The sequence below is a fragment of the Urocampus carinirostris genome, chromosome 2 (assembly GCF_059441175.1).
Source record: "Urocampus carinirostris isolate Australia breed hairy pipefish chromosome 2, RoL_Ucar_1.0, whole genome shotgun sequence".
Taxonomy (NCBI): domain Eukaryota; kingdom Metazoa; phylum Chordata; class Actinopteri; order Syngnathiformes; family Syngnathidae; genus Urocampus; species Urocampus carinirostris.
In genome coordinates, this window is record NC_142350.1 from 30,155,866 (window position 1) to 30,181,724 (window position 25,859).

Sequence of the window (25,859 nt, forward strand, 5' to 3'; positions counted from 1 at the left end):
TATCAATTCCAACCATAGATGATAAAAAAAAGAAAAGAAAAATAATATAGCACTATGTATAATAAAAAACGTGCAATCTGCCCATAGATGTTTTGCTGAGGAGCATTATATTGAGTGCAATACTTTGCCTCCCCCACACCACATAAAATAATTGCCATTCGGTGAGGTTTTTTATATTTTGGTTACGTTACTTAAAAAGCCCGCTAGGTGTCAAGGGATTCCGCATGTTGTTTGAGTGACTTGCTCCTTTATTTATTACACAGATAAAAAACATTGATTACAAATTCAAAGCCACGGCGCCATCATTACCCGTGTTATGATGTGGATTAATTAGCAATTAAACTCATGATCCCATAAATCTGTCGTGTATCTACCATGTACCTTGGGATGTCGTCTTCGGGATGTTGATGTAAATTGAAACTTGCTTTGCAAAGACATGTCGTTCGGTTGGGACGCTGTTCAACTGATTGGGTAAACACAAATCGAAATATTGGAGGTGTGCACGAGAGAAGTTCTATTATTTTGCATGCAAATGCACACCGGTGTTGGTGTGATTGACACGTAAAGCTCACTTACTTTTGATTTTCGTCAGTGTCGTCAAACGTAAGTAAATATCTGTCCATGCATGTTGAGCTCTAAGCCAGTGTTTACTCTAAGCCAGGGGTGTCAAACTCGTGTTAGCTCAGGGGCTAAATGCTAGCAATAGACTCTCAATGGTTCTGGAATACTAGATAAGAAAGAAAAAGTGAAAGAAGAAGAGAGATGAATAAAGAAAAAGAGAAAGAAAGATATAGAGAAAGAGAAGAGAGAAGGAAAACTTAAAAAAAAAGAGAGAGAAAAGAGAAAGCATAGAAAAAAGATAAAAATAACTTGCACTGCAGTGAGAAATAAAGAGAGCGAGAGAAAATAAGTAAGAGAGAGATAGAAAAAAAGAAAGGAGAGATAAAGAAATAAAGAGGAAAAATTATTGGAAGAAAACAGAGCGGTATAGAGAGAAGGAGGTATGGGAAAAGAGAATCAAAGACAGAGCATCACAAAGTGTGAGCGAGATTGAGAAAAAGAGACAAATAAAAAACAAAGTTTAGAGAAGAAAGAAAGAGAGAATAAAAAGCTAAAGGGAGAGAGAGATAGTCTGAGAGAAAGAGAGAGCATGAGAAAGAAAGAGAAAGTGAGAAAGAGAGAGAAAAAGAGAGAAAGGGAAGAGAGGCAAAGAAAGATTGAGAAGAAAATACAGCTTCAGTGTCTTTATGAGCGTTTCCTGGCTTTGGCAATATCAAATGGACATATTTTGAAGTGCAGCTCGTTTTCCTTTTGCGCTTCTCTCATTGTTTTTTCGCGGGCCTGATCCGGCCTGCAGCCCCCCGGATTGACAACCCTGCTCTAAGCCAAGATCATTGCTTCTTGCAGCTTAAGCAGGGATCGGTTGTCATTAAGGCCGATGGATGCACACTCACATGTCTTTTGGTCATCTCAGTCTGAGGTCAACCAATACGTTCGTATGTTCATTGATTAGAATGAAACGTTTCTGACAGGTCTCTCATCGCTCACCTGGGGAAATTTAACACATTCACTGCCCTGGATGGATTTACTTGTAAATCAAAAAGGTAATGCATGGTGTATATACAGGACTGTCTCAGAAAATTAGAATATTGTGATAAAGTTCTTTATTTTCTGTAATGCAATTAAAAAAACAACAATGCAGTAATCCGTGCAAAAGGATTCCCAACCAAGTACTGAGTGCATCAATGGACATTTTCAAATGTTTGATTTAGTTTTGCTGTTATAAAATTATTTTTTTACTTGGTCTGAGGAAGTATTCTAATATTTTGAGATAGGATTTTTGAGTTTTTTTCAGCTGTAAGCCAAAATCAGCAATATTCAAATAATAAAAGGCTTGAAATAGTTCAGTTGATGTGTAATGAATCCAGAATGTATGACATTTTTGTTTTTTTAATTGCATTACAGAAAATAAAGAACTTTATCACAATATTCTAATTTTCTGAGACAGTCCTGTATATATATATCCATTATCTGCACCGCTTATCCTCAGTAGTGTCGCGGGGGTGCTGGAGCCCATCCCAGCTATCCTCGGGCAGGGCACACTCTGAACTGGTTGCCAGGCAGTCGCAGGGCATACAGGGACAGACAACTCAATCGCTCATTCACTCCCAGGGACAATTTGGACCGACCAATAAACCTGACGTGCATGTTTTTGGAATGTGGGAGGAAACCGGAGTGCCCGGAGGAAACCCACGCAAGCACGGGGAAAACATGCAAACTCCACAGAGTAGGTTCGATCTCATGACCTCAGAAATGTGTTGCACACGCGTTATCCACTGCGCCGCCGTGCTGCCATATATATTATACGATATATCCTCAAAACTCAAGTGCTCTTGGGTCATGCAGCAGGCTAACAATCTGAAACACACCAGCAAGTCGATCTCTTGTATGGCTCCAAAAATACAAAGACGTTTCTGGAGTGGTCAAGTCAAATTCCTGCTTTAAATCCAATTGAGTTCATGCTAGACAACACTCCCATATGGCAGATTTTGAATAATTTCGCAGAGAAGAGTGGGCCGAAATTCTTCCACAGTGTTGTGAAAGACTCACTATCAATTATCCTAAATGTTGGATTTCTGCTATTGCTTGCAAAGGTGGCCTAACCTGCTATTACGAACAGGGAGCAATTCCTTTTTCACAAAACACCAGATAGGTTTAGATTTTTGGTGTGCCTTAATGAATGGAATTAACATTTCAAAACTGCATTTTGTATTTCCTTGGGTTGTGTCTGTGATAACAAAAATAATATGACGATCTGAAACAGTCAGTAATTAATATCCAATAAACGCAGAAATCAGGAAGGGGAGTAAATACTTTTTCATGGCTCGTTATGTTTTTTTTTTTTTTTTTGGTATGTTTTGTACATCGTTTCCGATTATAATAGTACCAATAAAATTTAGTAAAAATGTTCTAATGGAGATAATGTTGCTCAAGTATTTGAATGATCTTAATTATGAAAAATCTAAAATTGAAAAGAAATATGTGCTATCCAATGAGAACTTTGATTGTTTTAAGACTTTTGTTTCACTTTTTTTTCCCAAAATGATATGATGTCCAACAATTTTTGCCAATGTGGTAATTTTTTTTTTCCAAAAGGGGAAAAAACATAGACACAAACTTTTTTATGAATTCATTTTATTTGCCCCTATCTGTTTACAGCCGATAAACACACAATTTTAAGTAAACATCCTCCAAAATATCTTTCGATGAATGAGGTGAAAATGGAAATAATGTACCTTACCCTACTAAAAGTCCTCTTAGCTTAATAAATAATATAGTAAAATAATACATCACCTTTTTTCCAGTCAGATATTTTTTTAATTTTAAATAGTATTTTTCTTATTTCAAAAAGTATTTTTATACATACGTTTTAAATAAGATGACTAAGTGATAAACAATGCAAAAATATCCGGCATAACCAAACTGGTTTACTCATTTTGAGTATTAGTTTATAATTGTATCTTATTTTTCAAACGTGAAATAGATTAAAAAGTGCAAAATAATCTTGCCAGTGGGTCAAGATTTTTATTTCTAGCAGTTTAAACTTTTTATTCTGTAATTTTTGACAGACACAGCCTCTTCAAATCTTGTAATAAGAAAACAGCGTACTCAGGATGTAAAGACATCTGCCTCCAATCGGAAGCAACGAGAATCAAAATGTTTGCCTTGCGTTAATCACGATCAAAGGTTTCGTACCCCCTGAAATTGGCTTTGTTTGCCCTAGTCTGGGATATTTTTGTGCTTTTGGAACTTGTCAGCGTGCTTGCTCGTGCAGGTGGGTGACGCTTGTGTCAGAACACACGCATCGTAACGTTGACTGCCCGCAGATAGAAGACTTCAAGGGGAAAGTCGGAAGTGAGGGCAGATGTCTGCGGAAATGCACTGAAACGTTGACATGCCGACTTCTAAGACCTTCCCAGACAGATTGCTTGGAAAGTGATCAGTCAGCTCAACGTTGTATAGATCTCATTTCAAACGCTATCGGAGTACAATTCAGGGTCACTTGGCTTACATCGCATCTTAAATGTCTTCGTGTTCTTGCTGCTTAGTTCAATGGGTGCAAGGCAGTCTGAAATTTGGGATTTCCCCTTTCTGTACGGACACTTGCAGGGTTCCTACGGGTGCTTGAAATCTAGGAAACTGCTTAAATTTCAATGTTGTGTTTTCAAGGTTAGAAAAATGCCCAACTTTTGGGTGAAGTGCTTTTTATTCTTGAAATACTTGTCATGTTTATCTGCACTCAGACTCGATAGACCATGCGTTAAATAAAATAAAAATCAACTTAGTCTTAAAAATTACCCCGACATGGTATCTGCCATTGCAGTAGGAGCTGCCCGACTTACGAACAAGTTAGGTTCCGGACGATCGTTCGCAAGTTGAGTTTGTTCGTAAGTTGCTTCAGTGCTATATTTTGTATGTTTAAGGTTTATATAAGTGTGTTCAAGGCTTGTATAAGTAACCTGTATTGTTTTGTACTTAAAAATAAACATTTCATAAAATAATATGCCTTAAAAAGATAAAGTGAAGTTTAACTTACTTTTGGAAGATGAGCTTCAAAAGTTAGGTGACTTCCTCCTCCGTGGTAAAAAGTGGCCGAAAAAAAAGCGATCCAAATATTTTCTCAACCGCGTCAAGCTTTTTTATTCCTCTTTCATTTCAAAAGAAATGGCTCGCCTCTTCTTTACACTTTACATCAACCATATTGAATGAATGCACGAGATATTAAACAATAAAAATGTCAAAGTTCTTAGCGCACTGGAGATACAGTATAGTATGTTTACACACAAACTAGGAAGGGGAAGACTGATTTCTTCTTCGGGTGGATGCTGGGTGAGCTCTCACAGCGGCACACGCCGGTAGCGGTGGAAAGAAGCACTACAGTACTGTTCTCTACTCGGAAAAAAGTGCACACAATATAAAATTTTCTGTGAAAACATATTTCCTGAAGTCGTATAATGTTATTAGAATTGTTTGCAAGAATAAGGACAAATTATTGGATTAAAACACACACAAATGTGTTTTTATTACATGTTTTCTAAACATGTCTAAAAGGTTTTAAATAAGAAAGGTGTCAGTATCAGTCTCCAGAGGCAGGATTTTATCAGTTATTTGTAACAGTTGGGAAAACCCCGTCATCGTTCATCCTGAATTTTGACCTTATTGTATTTTCATTGCTCTATTAATACAACTCAGGCCAGTCTCCAAGAACTAACTTGTAAATATATTTGCCTATCTATCCTGACTTTATATCATATTATTTTGCTCTTTTAAGTCTTTATTACGAGTTTATCCTGGACTGCCATGATTATTTCGTTTTGCAAACAATGTTCACTATGTTGTTATCAATGAAAATAAATCAATTTATTTCATACAAGAGTGCATATGCAGTACATGTCTAAATATACTTTATTATTGCACTAAACTAGACAATAGCTTTTTTTAAAATTTTGCATTTGTGTGACCTTCAATCATGAAATTTACATTTGCCATAGCCCTGCTGGACCTTTGTTTTCGTGATCTTTTGGAAGTTGTTCTGAAAAAAAAAACACTTCAGTGCAGAGTTTGTACAATATATGAGGAGAAACCACATATTACAAATTGTTTCAATTCTCTGAGTGAAAAAAGCTGTTGCACTTCTCCGCACCGCAGCGTGGCTTCCGCCCTAAAATGTACAAGTAGCATGCATCTGTTTTTTGACATCTGATCTTTCTGTGTGCCTTGCAACATCTGGGCCAGCTTAGTTCCTGTTAAAGAAGCAAAGTAAGACAAATTGATGAGCTTAGTCATCTCGCGACCCAGACATGGATGGCATCACCAGTCCAGTTTAGACCAACCAAAAGCAAGTTAATCGCAAGACTTATTTCCTTGGAGGGTATTAAGAGTAACATGGTATTTGTTTACCTTTTTGTTGTCATTCCCTTAATATTCTTCAAGTCGTCTGTGTGCTTTTTTGCACTTTGCCCACAATTATGTTATTTCCTGACTCCACAAAGTGTATTGAAGAGCTCAGTTGAAAGAATTGTATGTGGAAAACCGTAATGGCCTTGCCTTGACTTGCTGCTTTCCTGAAAGCACCTTTTCTGTATTTAATTTGTAATTTTCTTTTACCAAACCCCCTCTCCCAGCCCCTCCATGTACTTTAATCCATTTTTTATCCTTTTGTAAGGGGGAGCCAGTGATGAATACTGCAAAATGTTCCTAGGCAAGGCACTGAAACTGAAGTGGTTCAGGAGCCTTGAGGTTGTAATTAAATGTGGAGGTGCAATGAAAACTGTGGAGCCAAACTTTGATTGAATTGAGATTATGATGAGCGCAAACATGGAGTGCAATCAAGCTGTTTTGTGGTGTTCAGGGAGGAAGTTGAAAAGCTTGTGTAGAATTAGCTGGCTTTTTTTATCAAAAGGTATGGTGGCAGTCAGCCCAACTGATGGCAAGACTGGGAAGAGATGCTTCGTTAAAAATAAGATAACATTGGTAATAAGCTGAACAACTTATAATTAGATGTGCTTTAACATTGCTATAACGATATTTTTGTAAAGGGCGAAGGAGGAAAATTTGACATTTTTGTCTCTGTGTTTAGGTTGGCGAGAGACAGCATGTGTTGGTGACAGAGGAGTCCTTTGATTCCCAATATTATGTGGCCCACAATAAGTTCTACGAGCAGGTAAGACAAATAATTAACTATTTAAAAATAAAATGTCGATAGTTTGCTGTTACCTATCTTGTATTTGTTTTTAGCGTATAATAAGTGAAAAAAAAATCAAAATTCTGTTAAATTGGAATAACAACCCACAAAGCATCTGACTTTTTCGTATTTAGGATCAAATGAAAGACGTGATTAAGTAGGGATCTTAATTAATAACCTACAAAACAACCCAATTGTGGATTATTCATTTAACCCAAGCTTTTTGGTCAGTTAAGTATCCCCCCAAAAAAGTTGGCCTGATTTGGGTTGTTTTTGAACGTTTTTGTGAAAGAAAAAAAAAAAGTGTTGAAGTGGAATTACAAATCAAAACGCAACACAAATCTTTTTGCTTTTAGGATCATTGGAAGACCCTCCTAACCTTTTGGTTTGATTGAATCAATCAATTAAATTACTAACTTACAAATTACCCAATTGGGGGTTATTCATTTAACCCAAGCTTTTGGGTCAATTGAATACCCCCCCAAAAATTAGATTGGTCTCCTTTTCAACACAACCTAGGTTGTTTTTTTAATCAACATTTTAAAACGGTTTCGCATTATAAGTAAACCAAATTGGGTTAAGATGACCCACACCACAAAATAGCAGTTTTGAGAGATTTGAACTTGAACAGTTGAAATCAATTTTTAGGTTATTTTAAAAAAATCTACATAGAAAATGTATGAGTTTTGGGGATTAAAACAAAATTAGCCAGACCCAATTCAGCTGAACTTTTTTTAGGGGTGGTTGTATAATTTAACCCATGTTTTATGTTCTAAAATAATGTTCTTTTTGTTTAGGGTCTGGGTAAAGTTTGGAAATATAAGGTTTTCCACATGAAAATCTATTTTATAAGCTTTCCACTGTAATCAAATATATTTTTTCTACAAAAGATAATATCTCGGGGATAAAAACAATTAAATCTAAAATAAATAAACAAAATAATAATAGAGCACATAATCAAAACTTAAAAAAATGATATGTGAGTAGACAAATCTAAATACATTGTTTTTAATTGTGTGTATCAACATTCTATACATTCAAGGTGCATTCACTGTCCTTTAAGCTTCAGTTCATCAGCTTTGACGATCCCCGCAATGATAACTTGAATATGCTTATTTGTCGAAACTGAGTCTTTGATGTGTACGTACTGCCATAGGTTAAACCAGAAAGTAGCTAGCCAATGATATTGCAGAGCAGACATTCATCGATGTCAAATGTTTGCTGGTGAATTTTGAGCCCTGGCTAACAAATTAGCACACAGCTAACATTCATATCATGCTTGTGTGTGCCACACTAATATTAAGCTTTGATATCATGGCGGGGGCCCAAAACTATCATCTTTCAGACCGCAAATGGCTGGTGAGATACTTGTACTATTTATGAGGAGTGGGATAAAGGAAAATGAAGCGATGACATTAAATATGTCGCTAAAATGCTTAGAACCTAACCCAAGAATAGAATACGTGAAACGCACAACAAAAGTAATATTAGTCCCTGGTACCGTGACCAAAAATACAGTGATAATGAGATCAAATCCATTGCTTTATTGTCTGTTATCTATACCACTGGTTTACTACGATTTAAACTTCATGACAAGGCTTTGATGCCAAGTCCTTAGCTTGGCCTTGATGCTAGGTCCTTAGCTTGGCCTTCTTGGCCTTGCTTGGCCTTTTGATGCTAGGTCCTTAGCTTGGCCTCTTTGATTTTTGCATTTCGGAGATGGAATATGAGCTTGCTCTGTCCACTCCACGCATCGGCCCGGTATTGCAGTACCTCCGGGAACGGTGCATTCGCAATGATCGCAGCAAGGCTTAAGGGCTAGGACCTTAGCTTGGCCTTTTGGCTGAGAGTAAGTGTCCCGGCTCCTAGGCTTTGTAGCGTATTATGAACTGACCGATAACGGATAATGGATAATGAATAACGAAGATAGATCAATAACCCTTAAAAAACAAATTGACCTGCAAAACCAAAACAACTTCAAGTACTGAATATAGGCCTACACCGCAGAGAAGCGACCCACAACTGAAAGAAAATCGAAATATTAATAAACCACTTACATAAACATCTGTCACTATTTAATTATGAAATTAATAATAGACTGCTCAAAAGATAACATTTTCAAACCATTTACTGTATTGTATGTTCCAGCAGTGCTTCAATGGTGGACACTCGTACACCAGTTTTGTATTTCACAATCATTTTCTTTTTGACTCGATCGTTGTTGTCACTGTTTTCCACCTATTCTTCCATGTCTCTGGACCCATTATTCTGGGCAGTAAAAGGAAATAAAAATAAGACATTTACCGTAAATTCCGGACCATAGAGCGCACCTAATTACAAGCCGCACCCACCACTTTTTGAGTGATTTGACAATTTTGTACTTACACAAGCCACACCCATGTAAAAGCCGCGGGCACCCGCATTAAAGCTTGCGACACAGTCACAATTTTAACCCAGGCCAGGCCGTAAGTTCCACAATTGTAATTTCATAGATAGTACCCAAATCCAGAACCACAGTTGACATCACAAATAGAAAATGATACCCGTAATCAAGGTATGATGCAGACTTGTAAAGTCGGGGTCCCGTTGAAAGTAATCCAAGGAAACAAAATGTATATTTCCAAAGTTAAGGGTGGGAAAAAAATATATCCACTATTGTCCGCTGCGACAACAGACAGATCTACCGGTAACTCAGCTTTACCACATTTCCCATCAGCCAGCGTTTGCTCCGCCCCTTATTTTTGATTTGTCCGTAGAACACATAACAGAATAAATCTCTAAAATAAATAGATTACAAAAATATACAGTTGCAAATACATATTATACATGGTTACACATATTTACGAAGAAAGACGGTACACCGAGAGAGTTTTCAAAGCTTTAATAATAATAATATAACTTTCATCCCAAACCGTGCCTTTGAAAGGTACCAACACGCTAGTAGGATCACGCTCGCAATGTATCAAACATACCTGTAAAGAAAAAGTATTCCGTAAATGTAAAATTCAAAGTAGATTGTCTTCAATTCCTTCTCATAACTATCGCCATCAAGGGCATCCTCCTCAGTATCGGAACGTACCTTAACTTTACAGAAAATATATGCTAAAACTTGAGACTGCAGTCTTTCTTGGCGCACATATTCTACTGGTCTTAATCTTACCTTTTAAACTCCTGCGCCGCTGGTGGCCGTTTGAAAAATTCCATAAATTAGCCGCTTACTGAATAAGCCGCAGGACTCAACATTTGGGAAAAAAGTAGCGGCTTATAGTCTGGAATTTACGGTAAATAAAATGATATGTGGTCTATCTCAAATGCTGCTATTAACTGAACAGGAAGATGAGATCAAGCATGACAGTATCGCCATCTACTCTTAAGGAGTGTAATGGACCTTCCGCTTTTCTTCTTAGCATTATTTGCCAAAGAAAAGGCCCGCGAACCACTGAAAACGGATCTGCGACCCACTATTGCAGGGTTCCCGCGGATCCCAGAAACAAATTGAATCTTGAATCCAATTTTTGAAAGTCTTGAAAATGTCACCAGATTGATAGAAATGTTTTGAGCAAATATGAAACTCTGCAACTGAGTTTACTTAGAGATGTGAATTCAGACGTTTTTTGTGTTTTTTTGGCTCGGTTCACTTAAACCATCCTTACAATCCCGATTATGATGTAACATGCACGAAATGACTTAAAAAGGGGAAAAAAATACAGTAAAAGTACAGAAACGGAAAAAAAAAGTACCAAAAGAAAGCACTGAAACGGCAGAAATAATATTTAGGTAGATGACCACATCACTAAAATGATAACGCAGTTACGTAACAGTGGCATTCCCAACACTGGTTATACACTGGTTATACAAGAAATACAGTATTTCCTTTTTAATGGTTATGTTGCATTTGTCGCATGAGTTCTGACAGGAAACCAACGCGCGACTAAAGTAGGTTAGCTGCAATATTTCACGCACTCAAACGTGCACCCGTACCCCTACGGTGGTCATAAGACCATTTGGCAGCGATACTTTTTTTTTTTTCCCTTCTCCGTCTTCAAATGTTCGAACATCAGCCCTAAAGACATGAACATTCCGTCCAACACACACAGCTGTTCATCGAACGTAGCTTCAAAGAACTTCTCTGAACCTGTGAAAAATTAACTTTAAAACATCTTCAAATAAATCAATTTCCTCCGCGCTTCAACTATCATCAGAAACATGTTTGAAGCTGTGCTTTTTATTAGCGGGGTGGGAAGCGGATGGCAATAGTTTTTCTCCGCCCTCTCGCTCTCTCTCGGGTCCGCCCCTTCTGCATGTCTTGAACTCCGTTTTACTTCGTGCAGGTGTCCATACATGTGTGTTTGTTCCACGTCTTTGCATTATTTCTTCAAAAAAGGAGGGTCTTCTTGCCTGGTGCTGGGTGAGCCTTGTAAAAATCCATCATTTAATAAAAATAACCTTAAAACGGATTACAAATCATCGGCTTTTCTCTGCCCAGTCTAGAGGACATTGCTGGCCTGCAATACCGCAGCGGGGCCATCAACATTATAAAAGACCCCTGTCACCCCCTCTTTGACCTGTTGCCCTCTGGTAGGCGCTACATGTACCCTAAAATAAGGACAGACTGGCTCGGAGACAGCTTCTTTCCAAGGGCCACCACCACCCTGCCACTAAAAGCGCACAAAACATATTTTGTGACTTTCCTTGTTTTGTTTTGTTTTTGCTGCTGCTAGACTTTTTCCACAAAACAAAAAGTTATTGCACTTCTTTTGCTTGCATTATTGTTACTATACAATATTATGACATAGGCAAGTCTATTACCACTACTAGAGTTTTTCCTTGCCCTTATATAGGTTTTAGATCAGGTGATTATGTAGTCTTTACAGCCCTTTGATTAAGGGCTACACAAGTAAACATGACTTGACTTGACTTCAAATAGTTTTGCCTATTTATCCTGACAGTGTTTTATTTTTGTTTCCTCTTTAAAGTCTTTATTACCATAAAATTCGGACTCCAAGCCCTCACATTTTCCCTAAGCTTTCAACCTTCCGCCTTACGCAACGATGCAGCCAATTTATGCATTTTTTTGTAACGGCCGCCAGGGGAGCCCAATCAGTAAAGATAAGAGTGAGACAAGTGATATACCTGTGTGTCTTGAGGAAGACGCAAGTTTAATGTAACTTCGCACTTTGTGCATGAATAGAGACTAGCCTGAACAAACCCTCATCGTGGATAAGGTGTCAATCGAAAGGTGAGGGCTAATTAACATCTTTGGAATCATTTTACGAGTTTTTTTTTTTTTTTTTTTTTTTGTAAACAGTAATATTGTGGTGAAACGAACGGATTACAAGAAAAGGTCCAACGATGCAGAAATGTTTAAGGCAGGTGACAGTGTTCATTTTACCTCTGAAAAGTGATGGGTCCTGGGGACTCGCATGCTCAAAAATCTATGGGTCCCAACAGAGATCTATTTAGTGTTATCGAGGTTGAAATTGTAAATCGGCGACAAATATATAAATAAATATATAAATCTATATATTCATTCAGTTTTAATCATCACACTTAATTGGTAATACAAAGCAGTTATCACTTCAGATTTTTCAGTTCACAAAAATATTGTACATTATACAAAATAATATTGCTGAAATATTAGTCTATATATTCATGCAGTTTTAATCACTTCAGATTTTTCAGTTCATATATTCTTTCGTGGTTTGCTGTCCTGCCACCGTTGTAATGCCTTATCAAGGTCCAATTGCAGCAACGGAATTTCCATAGCAAATTTGTGGTTTTCATTGTGGTTGTGCCGATTCAATGTGCTTTTCTGAAAGTTCGTATTGCGAAATGATTTATGCAATCCAGTTTTTTTGTCACGCTGGGTGCACGCATCACAGAACATGTAGCCTCCATTTTCATCCTCCTCATAGCGTAACCAGGAATATAATCGAGTCTATTTTGGCAGAAAAGTCCTCTTCTTGCTAGGAGTTTTCTTTTGTTTATTTTCTTTCGTCGAATCGTTTGCTTCAACACACGTGTTTTCATTGCCTTCGCGGTCTTCTGAAAAATTTCTCTGCCGTTTTTTTCGTGCCGGAATTATTGCCGTTGTTACCACTTTCTGTATTATGTTTCGACTTATTACCTACACTGAAGAAATTACCAATTTTTTGTTGATTTGCACATAATACAAACTGTTTTTACGGAGGCATACTTCTCTTTTACTCGACAACCACCAAAACAATGACGTCATCTCGTTTGCTGAGATGGGCGCGAAACCAAAACAAGAATGGCAGATCTGCCTGACGAAAAGTTTGGAGTGCGGTAAATCTTTGTTAAAAAAAAAAAAAAGGAATCGGGTAATAATGACACTTTGGTGTCAAAAAAGTTCCGTCCCGTGGACGCACGTTGATTTGACACAATGCGTCCCCAGCAAAAATAATGCGTCTATGACGCAGGGACGCGGGCAAACGAGAACACTGCAGATGAATTCCTATTTAACTGTCGCATTATCGTTTGTCTTGGGAGTAAATATTGTACGCGGTTGGATTTTATGGATTGTCCTTGATGTAACGAAGCAATTTCTGTGAACATTTAAAGTTGAAGACGGCCAGGGGACGTATTGGTGAGTTATGTCGGCTTTATAGTTTTTGGGTATCCTTTTTCAGACTGATCGTGATGTTTCTCTGATTAATATATTTTGAAATGGTCATCATATCTTAAAACTTATGCAGTTTGATATGTGGCGTGACACAGACATGGGACCAAGTCACACATGTGCAAGTCTCAAGTAAGTCTCAAGTCTTCACCTTCAAGTCCCAAGTAAGTCCCAAGTATTTTTTTCTTGGGCAAGTCAAGTCACAAGTCAAGTCCCGAGTCTTAGATTGCCAAGTCCAAGTCAAGTCACAAGTCATAAAAACAGCGACTCGAGTCGACTCGAGTCCAAGTCACTAAGTCTCAAGTCCCCATGTCTGGCGTGACATATGTCAGTGACTGTTGACAACGTACAGACACGTATTTGTTCATCAAAAGTCTTCCAGTTGAATTCCCTCAGATTCTGGGAGATATTCCACCACTCATATTTGAATCCATCTATTTTTTCCATTTTTTTTAATATAGAGTGGTGAATGCCCACTACATGCCATCAAACATTCGTACATATCAAAAATTGCTTTAAAAGTTTTACCTTTTATAGGCTCTTTCAAAAACGTTGATGACCCTATGAACAGTCCCGTTTTTATCCCCTGCGAATTTTAAAACTTTACAGGATCTAGAAACAACAAGAAAGCAAAACCGAAGACTTAAAAATAACTGGGCCGACAACATCAATGGACTGGTGCCAACTTTTCAACAAACCAAACTCACACCAAGAACTGTCACAAGTGGAGAAAGCTGTCCAGAGTGTGGCCTTAGTGGTGCCCCGAAGGGAACCGTGAAGCGTGAGCTAGGATGTTAAAGTCAAGGCCTATGGGCCACATCAGGCCCCCAAGACGGTTTTCTTAAACCCTGGGTTGTTTTTGATTCACTATTGTATTTGTTTTCACTGTACCTTACTTTTCCTTGCACTTCAGTTATTTATGTATTTTTTGTTTTGTTTTGTGAATTATTGGAAACTGCGGTTATTTTCTTTCTCTAGAGTGATTTGAGAATTTTGTCGTTTTGGGCCTGTTGAAAATTGAAAAATATTTACAGACCCATAATAAAATACTGCTTTATTTATTTGATCACGGGCTGCAACAAAGAATCAATAAAAACGATTACTAAAAGCATTGGCAGCGAACTTCATTGGCTTATTGTGTCGCACGATTTATGCCCCACTCAGCATGTTAAATCATTGCAAATAAGAGTGCATTGAATTTCATTCTAATGTAGTTTAGTTGGGCTGTTGAGGGGACATGCTTGTAGTACCATTTCAATCCAGCAGAAGATGACTCAAGATCGCATTTGTTGCGCGACGTCTAGAGGGCACCTTGAGACCGTATTTTTATGCACTAGGTACTCTTGATCGCGAAGAACTGACATTTTTCTCCAATGTTGCCTCCTTTTTTTGCACGTTATAAAAATTCTGTAACGTATTTGCAGGTGTATAGCATAGATTTCTATGTATTTTTTTGTATTGATAAGCTATGTGACAAACATTTAGATTTTTTATTATTTTATATTATAGAATATTCCAGAAAAATAATCGACCGAATAACCAATTATTGAAATAATTGTTAATTGCAGCCCTGATCTGATTATATCTGAATATGGCTGTTAGTTTTTCTGATGGTTTAACTAGGTTCACTCTACTATCGGCATCATTTTTTTGATTCTTCAATATTTGATCAGTCTGGCCCTCTGCTTGTTGCTTTTTTATTTTTATTTTGCGCCTTCCATTCATTGGACTTGACCCTGATTTAAAGAAAGACAGGTCCAAAAGTCTTGTGAACGTTACGATGTGGATGATGAAATAGAGGCCACACTAAGAACAAATCACTGGTTCTCACTTGAACACCAATCAGACGGCTATCAGAAATGTCAATTATAATAGGCAGCAGCCGCCTCACCTGCAATGACTTTGGGATGGTTGTCTCCAATGACATAGTACAAGCTCTTTCATCATTTGATCTCCTTTTAATGGACCTCAAATGACCCCCAGACACATGCACAATGGTCTCCTTCCTCTTCCACATGCACTCTTTTCACCCTACCCAGTTTGCCGCCTGCTTGCTTTCATGCACGCCCCCCTTGCACATGCTCGTCCGTGTATGCTCAACCTCTGTTGCGAGCAGCAGGTGTGAAGATTAAGCAGGTGTAGCGCTGGCTGCTGCACGCTGCGGCCTCCTCTTCCCTGCCTGTCATATTCAAGACACTGGATAGAGGCTAACAGATTAGCACTGAGAAGGGCATGATTGTGCCACAGTGGTGGTAACCTTTCTCCTCGGAATTGCTTATCTTTTGTTTATTTAACTTATATATAGCTTATGAATGATGCTGACCTCAGGAAGCTGTCAACCTATATTCCATGTATATGATGTCTGTGTTGGCCTGGACGATATTACAAAGATTGTTATCACAATAAAGCATTTCTTATCAGGGGATACTGATGATTCTTACGCTAATTATCACATCTTTTTCCTTTCACATTTTAAGACAATTTTTCCCTTGTGCGAAAATTAACAGACAAAATGCTGCTTTTACCAATCTTTAATGTCCTAATAAAGACGCATAGTGACAATCTACTGCACAGCATTTCACAAATATGAGGAGGAACATTAAACAAAATTAAAAGTAAACAAACTGAGGTCATTAAAACACAGAACATTGCACATAATCTGAGGTAGACTTAAATCTAAAAAAATATATCATTTTGATTTACACTCCGCAACATGTTAAAGCCTTTTGTGCATGTGTTTTTGTGCAATATACTTTTTTTTTTACATTTTGGCCTCAGTGGATGTCTTGGGTATTGTTGCATACAACTCGGTATACGTTTTTCATGAATCATAAATGTATCAAACAACTGTGGAGAACCAGAAGAACATTTTGAGGTCACAGTTATTGAACCCCAGGGAACAGCGCACTGGCAATCTCTTTCGGGGTGATTGATAGGATTATACCTTCTCGACACCAAATTCTTCCAAGCATGCCTTTTCTGAAAACCGTGAAATAACCCCTTAATGTCTGAAGGAGAAAACCATTGATGAAACTCCAGTGCACTATTTTCTGAAGTACATACAACCACTACTTTGTACAATCTACTTTGTAAATATTAGCTAATATTTTTGTTTTAATTTTATTACATGTAGTGCCATGCCTTATCTCGTAAACCATGTACACCACGTTGTAATCAATGACGATAAAGACAGTTCTAATCTAGTATTCATTTACAATGATTGATTTGCAGGTCCTGGTGCCAAAAAGGTTAGAGTTCAAGGGGAAAATGATTGAGGTGGACATCTATGAGGCAGGAAAACATTTTCTCAAAGGACGGCCGGTAGAAGACACCATACCTTTCACTCCATCCATCGCCGTCCCGCTTCAGAAAGGTGAAGTCTCTGGCCTCATACAGGTAATCACACTTACACACATGATTCTAATGATCAAATGTCATGTAACTATTTTGTACAAATCTGAGGTGGCATTTGCTTTATATTAATCTCCTAGTCATATTTTTGGTCCTAATTTTACTTTGAATTCTTATAAGAAAAATATTGTGCTGTTGGATGACATTTTACAGTCACTTTTTACAGTCTTTTTGTGTACTGTATTTTTCAGACTTTTACCCGCCCCTAAAAATAAAGAGTTACCAGGAATCTAAAAGTGCGTCCTGTCATCCTGTGTGCTTGATACACCGGCGATCAATGAATAGAACACAGAAATGCGTAATTACAACTGAATGCTTTATGAATTAATCCATCCTTTTAGTTGTGAAACTTGATTTTGTAATATTTCTGTTCTATAAACCTAGTTTTATTTTCTTACTTTTTTTTTTAAACTCCCCTCGCTCTTTATTTTTAACTTTGATGCACCTTATAATTTGCTGCACCTTATTTATGAAAGATCTTATAGGAATAGGAATATTTTGGATGCTTCGGCTTGTAATTATGGTGCGTATAATACTGTATATATTTTTACCAGGATTGTTTAGTTTAGAACTGCAAACATTGTAATAAAATATAACAAATTTTGAAAAAAATATATCTAAAACGGGAAAAGAATTAAGGAATGATCATATGCCAACAAAACAAAAATTGTTACTCAAATTAATATTATTTTACTTTTGTTTTAAACTGGAAATTTTGCATTGTAGATTGGCATGCATTGAGGAGAAAACTATAATGAAATGAAATCACTTGCTAAAAAATCTGCCACCACAAAAAAAAACAATCACTACTCTATACTTTTTCTAATGTAATTGTATTTTTTCTGAATGAGTAACTGGACTTTTTCCTGTGAAGAGATTTAAGCACTGATCTAAAATATACAATCTAAACAAGGGAAAAAGAGACTTTTTCATTATTGATATGAAAGCAATAAGAAACAATACTTTAAAAATAATTCAAAATATACTAAGATAAGAATATAATACTCATACAATAATCCCTTGTTTTTCTCTGGGTTACACAACAACAAAAATTCTTGATAGGCAAAATCCCTTGTGTGAAAACCTTAATTGTTTTTCAATTATTCTACATTAAAATTGAACAAAGTACTAAAGAGCCCTTTTTACTGCTTCACGCTTTTGTCAAACAAAAGTACAAGGGAGCAATGGATATGCGTTTTTGAGGGCGGATACGATATAGATTATTAATATTAACAGACCGATAACCGATATTTAGAGCCGTTTTTCATTTAGTGTAGTTTAGTGTCATGACTAATATTACACTTAAACCCAAAACAGTGCAGGAAAAAAAAAATAGGCTTAGCAGCAACTCATACTAAAGTACATGAAACCTGAAATAGCTGCCTGATTTTTTTTTAACAATAGATTAATAAAAATGTCATTGCTACCAAAATGACTCAAATGAACTAAAAACAAGTGTAAAAAAGCATCGGAAATTTCAACAGAGCTCTGAAATTAAAACGTGTGGGCACTCCTGTTTTATAGCCAGATTGAAGAACTAATGTTATAGTAACAGCTTAGCACTCAGATTTCCACTTAAGCTTTCTCTCAATCACAAACACACTTGCTTGATTGACAAACAAATGTTATGATAAGAGCTAAAATATCGGTCTCCACCTGATCTCAAACAAGTTAACTACACTTTTTACGCTATCTCTTAATCACACACACACTATTCTACCATGGCACAGACTTTTTAAAATCTCAATATTACCAGCAGCTTGATTCTTGGGCATGTCGGTACTCAGGAGTTAGCAGTCTACACTGTTTACAATGCTCCAAGGTTATTCTGCTGCTTATTGTAATGTTAATAACATTTTCGTGGGAGTTGTCTGTGTTTTCCTTCTACGCGTATGTTGTAGTCTGCAGTGTGTGGAGTCGGAATACTTACGCTTCAGTCGCTCCGCCCCCGGTCGCTTATCCAATCAGAAGACGTGGGATGGTTAGCGAGGATGGAGAAGGAGGGGGAGGGGAGGAATAAAGCGAGGGAGAGAGAGGCTCTGCTGCCCATGAGCCTAAATAATTGGCCCGGTGAATAAATAAAAGTTTTGATACCGATAACTGTCAAACTCCCAAATATTGGTGCAGATGAATTGGCCCACCCAATAATCGGTTGACCTCTCAGAAGTACTGTATAAAGGGTTTCAAATAACTACTGGAGAAAGGCTAAACACGAAAAGTTCACATTATAATGAAGGAATACTGTACTTCTATGATGAGCAAATAATTTTGACTATATTTCTATCTCGACAGAGAAAAGCCAAAATGTCAGTGATATGTCATCTAAGATAAGGAATGACTGGATAAACTGGCACACAACACACACAAGCGTGTGTCCGCACAGACAAATTGACGCACTTGCGTGAATTTGCACAGACACGCACAAACACCATGTTAATGTATCCGTTTCAGTCCGTGTTATTTTTCACTGTTACTAGCTATAGCTTATAGCTCCGAACATTGAGCCACAGAGAAGAGTATGATGCACTTTCTAATTTCACACTCCATCAACCTTTACTGCCAGACAGCCAGAGAAGGAAGGCAGAGAACATAGGCAGAGAGGTCGCGCCGATCGGGGCAAGACAAGTCGAGAGGGAAAGGGAAACGGATGGCGGAACCAAATAAGGAATAGCGAGAAGGGATTCGCATTAAGCTGGCCGACATATCACTCTGCAATGAAAAGTTCAGTGGTAAAGACCTTTTAAAGTTGCCTCATAAAGTCTACATATCAGCCTGTGCACATGCTATACATTCCTCTTCCCATTAGTTTTTTTTACACACACACGCACACACTCTTTGAAAATAACTTTAAATGTATTTAACAATTTTACAATGTCCCATTTTTCCTAGTACTTACAGTGTTTTTACTGTACATATTTTATTCTGCAATATAAAACTGATTTTTTAACTGAATACCCGACTATCATTCATGGGTACAACAAAGCCTGGGGTTAATTTTTGGGCTGGAGTTAATTTCGTTGTGCAAGGTTTTATTCAGTGAGGTTAGCTGTCACTTTTTCTTGTAATATTTGTAAATAAAAAGAAAAACAATTAATTTAAATAGTCTACACATCCATGTTAAAATGAAAAATGAAATCAGGATGAATTTAACAAAAAAGAAAAAGTCTAACCAAAAAGTAAGCTCTGAAAACTAAGCAAAAAATGTACAGTTGTAATTATCCAGATAAAATATATTGTTACAAAGGAATAGTTATCATAATTAATTTTTCGAACAAGAAAAATATATTTTAAAATAAGCAAAATGTTCTCTAATGTTATCAGTTTTGTATACACTGAAAATTAGGAGAGAAGACATCAATGAAATTTGAACTTGCAGAAAAGGACCCAAACCCAATATAAGAAATGTCGACCTGTTCTCAAAGCCCTCCCCCCTGAACCTTTTCTTTTTATTACATCTCTTAGATTAAAAAAGCAGATGCGCCCTGAAAGTATTAAACGTACTAGCATGAACAGCTGATCAAATGTTAGTGTTTGTCATTATGAGGAACCTCTCTGTCAGCACAGCATTGCGTACTGGTAAGGATTGGTAAGCATTGTGCAAACTTTTATTAGATTTTAGATCAGCGCCTATGTATGGAATTACTTCATTTACAATATACTGGTACAGTATACAATAGCATATTCAGTATATCAAAAATCGGTAGATAAAGTGTGCTTCAAAATATTTCTAAAAATTGAGCCCTGACAACCTTCTGGGCCAGAGGGTTCTGGCTACTGATTCGGCACATCGTTTACTCATGCCTAGCTGCTACATTCATCAAACCTATGTCGTCTCATATGTTTACATGCACAGACATCCACTTCTCAAACATCAAGGGTGGACTGGACCGTTATTTGTCCTGTGCTCGCACATCTGTATGGAAGCTTGCCCGTGCGCAATCATTTCTCTCATCAGCTTCCAAATGACAGACGTCGCACTTTGGTTTACTCCGCACGGATAGACATGAAAGACCTTGAAAGGGTGATCTGCCTTTCCAATCAGTCGACGCTATAATCGAGCAAACTATCGTGCAGTTATGATGTATCACACCATCTGAACCCTACCCCACCCCCTTCTTTCTTTAGTTTTTCCAAAAGCCTGTAATTTTGAGATTGCGAGACGCGGGTGAAAGTGTAATCGTTGGCTCCTGCCTCGGTACCTGCACGCCCACGCACAAACATCTCGGTTTATGGGGAACTCAGGCGATGACTGATTGATAATAGGTGGTCTTCAGTTATAGTTGCATTAGTTTAGACAAGCATGTGGGACACGGTTTGGTCGTTTGGCGGCATGACTGCAATGCTTAATGATTTCCATTTCCTCACTGACAACAGATGTTAGTTATTTCTTATTCCTCAGTGTCATTGGTTTGTTTAACCAAACGCTCATGATCCTAAAAAGTTTGCAAAATCGGGCAATTTTTCTCCCAAGATACAATGTCTGATTTTTGGGAGACTCTCTTTATTTTATGTTATTTTTTTCTCCCTATCCGCTGGCCTTCTTTTTAAAAACAACATTGAATAAATTTCAAACTGAAAATGTAAATATTTTTTACATTTTTTTAAACAACTTGAATTTTTTTTAGCAAATATTTATCGTTTAAAGAAAATCCCAAATTCCCTCTGCGGTGATGATAAAAAATAGATATTACGTAAAGAATCCAAATTTTTAATACATTTTCTCAAATGATTCTGCCAATCGATTACAGATGCAGGTGAGTTTTTTTCCTCATCAAATAAGGCTTGACCTATACAATATTTTGTTAACAAGTATCCATTAGAATTATAATATTAACACTGTCATGATAAAAAATGTCATTCTTATTTTTCAGTAGGATTGATAAACTCTATTATTCCCCCCAAAATGAATTGTAGGTGTATAATTGTTTGTTCACTGTAAAGCAACATTACATTTAATACTGTCGTATTTAGAAAAAAGTTAATCCAGTTGACTTTGTAATAAATCATTGAGGGACAATTTAGATAATAAACTAACAAAGAAAAGTTTTTTTTTCCACATTATTGTGACCATGTTTTATTTGAAGGCAACGGAAACAATATTCCTTGACAATGATCAACATTTACCGACAAATTTGGACAGTATTATGTAATTAAAACAAACCTCTGCACATTTTAGCGTTTATTAACTGTTGAAGTAGCCTTTCTCTTGTCCTTTCACATGTTTGTCAAATTTAGAGCTAAAATCCAAGTGTGCAGATTAACTTTGTCTGGAAGTTTAGTGGCAGAATATTGTGAACACTTCGGTCATGGGATATCTTTTGTCTATATCACAATTCTGTCCGGAATATTCTGTGATTAAATTCCTTGACAAAAAGTATATCTCCAGCCTGTCTTTCATAACATACTCTTCACACGATACTTGACAAACACGCAAAGGACAAGAGAAGTAGACGGTCATACTTCAACATAACTTAACTGCTAATGCCCCAATCTATGTTGGCCAGATAAGCCACCCATTCTAGTTTCCTGGTCAGCAATTTTAGCCAATTATTGCTAATGTCCACATGGAAGATGCTTGCCACTTATGGTAGCAGTCGCATCTGAGACGCAAGACATTAATGCTAGCAGTAGTGAACTAGCAGCAAACATAATCAGGTTAATATTATAGGCTGGAGATGAACTTTTTCACAAAAAGTTCAATTGCTGAATATTCAATTGTGTTCAGAATATTTCGTGATCAAACTCTTCGAGAATTTATGTATCTTCAGCCTCTGATTTTGCCAACATTTTCATCACCTGAAATCAAAGAACATGCAAAGTACATGAGAGCAATGTTCCCTCTAATTTTCCACGGGTCTGAGCATTCACACAAAGTCGGTGAGCAACGCTTGAAACAACAGTGAGCAACCATAATCCCAAGTGTGGCAACTAAATCATTATCAAACATGTCCAAAACTTGACATCAAGTTACATTTTGCTGAGTTTCCGGCAATGCAAAATTATTTTTCTCTTTTGAATGAATTGACTCATGTACTATTGCAAAGGTTGTACGGCCTACAAACGTCGTTTGTTTTTACAATTCTTTCTTCTTTCCTTTTTTTTTCCTGGTATCTTTTGCTAACATTTTTGGGGGCTTATTTGATCGGTCGCACGATACACAACTGTATTTAATCACATTTTAGGTGGTACAATGTTGGCAACACGATTGACTTGGTATTATTGGAAATTATTTGAATGCAACACAAACTTTTTCTTCTTTTTCTCTGTTTTTTTAAATACCTTTTTAAATTCTTTCTTTTCTTTTTTTTCTGACTTTTTTTCTGACTTTTTCCTTCTTTATTCTCTTCCTTTTGTTTCTTTTTTTTCTCTTCCTTTTGTTTCTTTTTTTTCCCAGGTTTTCACTACTTTTTCATTTTGTTTTTTTTCTTTTTTGTTCTATTCCCCCTTCCTTTAAGTCATTTTGTGCATAATTTTACATAATATTTGGTCATATAGGGATGAAAGAAGCAAAAACAACCTGAAGAGCCGTTTTGGACCTGAAAGAGCCGGTTCCTTTTAGTAAGCTGAGCCGAAGAAGCCGGTTCTCGAAAAACTCTACTGACTTTACTCAACTTTGTTCTACTTCGACCTTGACTTCCAAATACCGCATTTAGAACACAACGTAATGGGAACCCGTGTATTTTTACCTTTATTCACTGTAACTTTGACTTAATTCGCTTCTTAATTAGCAATTTCGAGCCCTGATTTTTGTGAGCTGGCTAGATTTTCTTGTGCGCGGAAAAGCTCTGGGTAGTGCGCAATTGCGCACACACGCAGCATAGAGGGAACATTGCGATGTATAGATTTTCTTGTGCGCTGAGAATGAGGGAACATTGCATGAGAGGAAGACTTTCGTCCTCCAACAAAGCCTAACTGCTAATGCTGGAACTCATGTTGGCAATTTTAGCCACAAATTCTACCATCCGCGTCAGCAATTTTAGCAAATTGCTAATATCCGCATCTTACCTTCAAATAATTTTTTGGTTTGTTCATGATGTAAATTGGTTTTCAAAGGTTTATTAAAGAGACATTTAAAGAGTTTTTTTTTTTTAATTCCAGCATTATTAAATGTATCGCTAGCCACTTAAAGTCGCAGTCGCGTCTGTAATTGGAGCCACTATGCTAGCTACCTTGAAACAGATTTGTCAGGAAGGGGGGCCAAGTTGATCATTAGTTGTATTGTTTATAACGGAAAAAAAACAATTAATTAATCAAGAAGAAAAGTGTTCCCAGGGCTATTTGAAAGCTTTTGACATTTGCTAGTAGCCGTAATTCCTCTCCGTGCAAAGCTAAAGCGCTTACTCCTTTTGCATAAAATTGGCAAAATACTTGAATGTATTTTCAGTTCCATCTAACGACATGCAACGTCTCTTCTCATCGGTGCTGAATTGCCAAGAGGACGGCGCAGGTGCCCTCATTACTAAAAATATTTGACTCATTTTCAATGCATTAGTAGCTGGAGCCTATTCCTGCAAAGGTTGCTATGGGTTGCATCAAAAGATGTTTTTGCTCTTTCATTTCACTGACAAACCAAGGTTTCTGAGCCACAACAGCAAAGCTGAAAATTTAGCCGGGCTTTGTTCTCGCTCTGCCTCTCCTAGCCGTCTGTCAAACCTTCATTCACGCAAACAGCACTTTCCCGTGGAAAGGGGAAGGACAGTAATGAGTCTTTTAGTGGGACACAATAGCAGAGAAAGCACTCAACGGCACAGTAAAGGAGTGGGAAAAAAAAGAGAAAGTATCTTCACCAGTCCTCACTCTCAGATGAAATTAAATGATAGAAAGGGAGGAGGGAGACAAAAAACTGAAGCGGGAAAGAAAGCGAGCAAGGTAGATGGAGAGATCAGCAGACAGCAAAGGCAGCGTGAGTGCCGCCTCATAATAATCAGGTCTTTTCACAGCATACTTTCTCAAGGAGAGACAGAGAATGGATGAGAGGGGAGAAAACAGCTCGCCTCCCTCTACAAGGCAACAAATTGATAGTTTGTATTAAAGACGGAAAAAAAGACAGAGAGGTAACTTCAGGCTTGTGAAAACTTTTGTTGGATAACTAGTCATAAAAAAGACAATATTGTTGGAGACTTGAATAACTGTGCTCATTTTGGGATTATTTTTTTTTTATTTTTTGGATCATTTTTTCCATATGGTAAGGTGAACTGGATTATGATGTGCACCCCAAAAAATAGTCGAATTAAAACTATTGTAAGGGCTCAGGTTGCACAAAAATGAAAAAAGGGCCACTGATCACAATTGAATCAAGTTGCATAACATTGGATGCACAGGGAATTGAACCCAGTATACGACATTGAGGGCATCGGATGCTATCCCCTAGACCAGTGGTTTGTCAACCAGTGTGCTGGGTCACACGAGTGTGCCGAGAGAACTTGTCTACTGTGCCGCACATAATTGTCCAAATTTATCTTTGCAAATAAAAAAGACGCCATTGTTTATTTCCCAGTGATCAACACGTAACTAACTCTCATCCATATCAGTAAGTGGGAACACATTCAATGGTAATGCTAAATAGTCTGCATTTATATCACGCTTTTCAAGTCACTTGAGACCTCCCCAAACGCTTTACAACGTCCTTCACACTTTACCCATTCACATACACACACACACACCATACCTGCTGGTTTTGCTGTAATGAGTACGGTTTTCTTTAACCCACTACGGTGATACGGTGCCATCACAGAAACTACGGTTTTCCCCTTAATTTTTTTTTTTTTTAAATAAAATTGTAAAAACATCCCACCACAAGATGGAGACAAAGTACCATTTCAAACAACGGCTATATTGGCACTACCAGTCGTCGGGCTGCATATCCGGGCAAGTCTATCGACCAAAGTGCTTGGCAGCCTGATGACTAGGAAAATGATGATGACATCATCTGAATACAAGTGCCAGAGTGTGACCCATTCGAAAGAACAGTTGAAAAAAATCAAAACAATGCACAATGGAGAACAATTAATGATTAGGCTGTAGCTTGTATAACATGGAAAACATTTGGATATCATTAATTTT

The 25,859-nt window shown here is 37.3% G+C and overlaps 1 protein-coding gene and 1 pseudogene across 2 annotated transcripts in view; both read left to right on the forward strand.

The window, feature by feature from the left end:
* cdkal1 (CDK5 regulatory subunit associated protein 1-like 1) overlaps positions 1-25,859 on the forward strand; it is a 381,323-nt gene that overhangs the window by 334,720 nt on the left and 20,744 nt on the right. For both annotated transcript variants that reach the window (XM_088326179.1, XM_088326180.1), the window contains 2 exons: positions 6,641-6,724; positions 16,617-16,781. In XM_088326179.1, coding sequence (XP_088182305.1) covers positions 6,641-6,724; positions 16,617-16,781 — 249 coding nt within the window. The remainder of the gene's footprint in view (positions 1-6,640; positions 6,725-16,616; positions 16,782-25,859) is intronic.
* LOC148371632 (U2 spliceosomal RNA) lies at positions 8,381-8,540 on the forward strand (annotated as a pseudogene).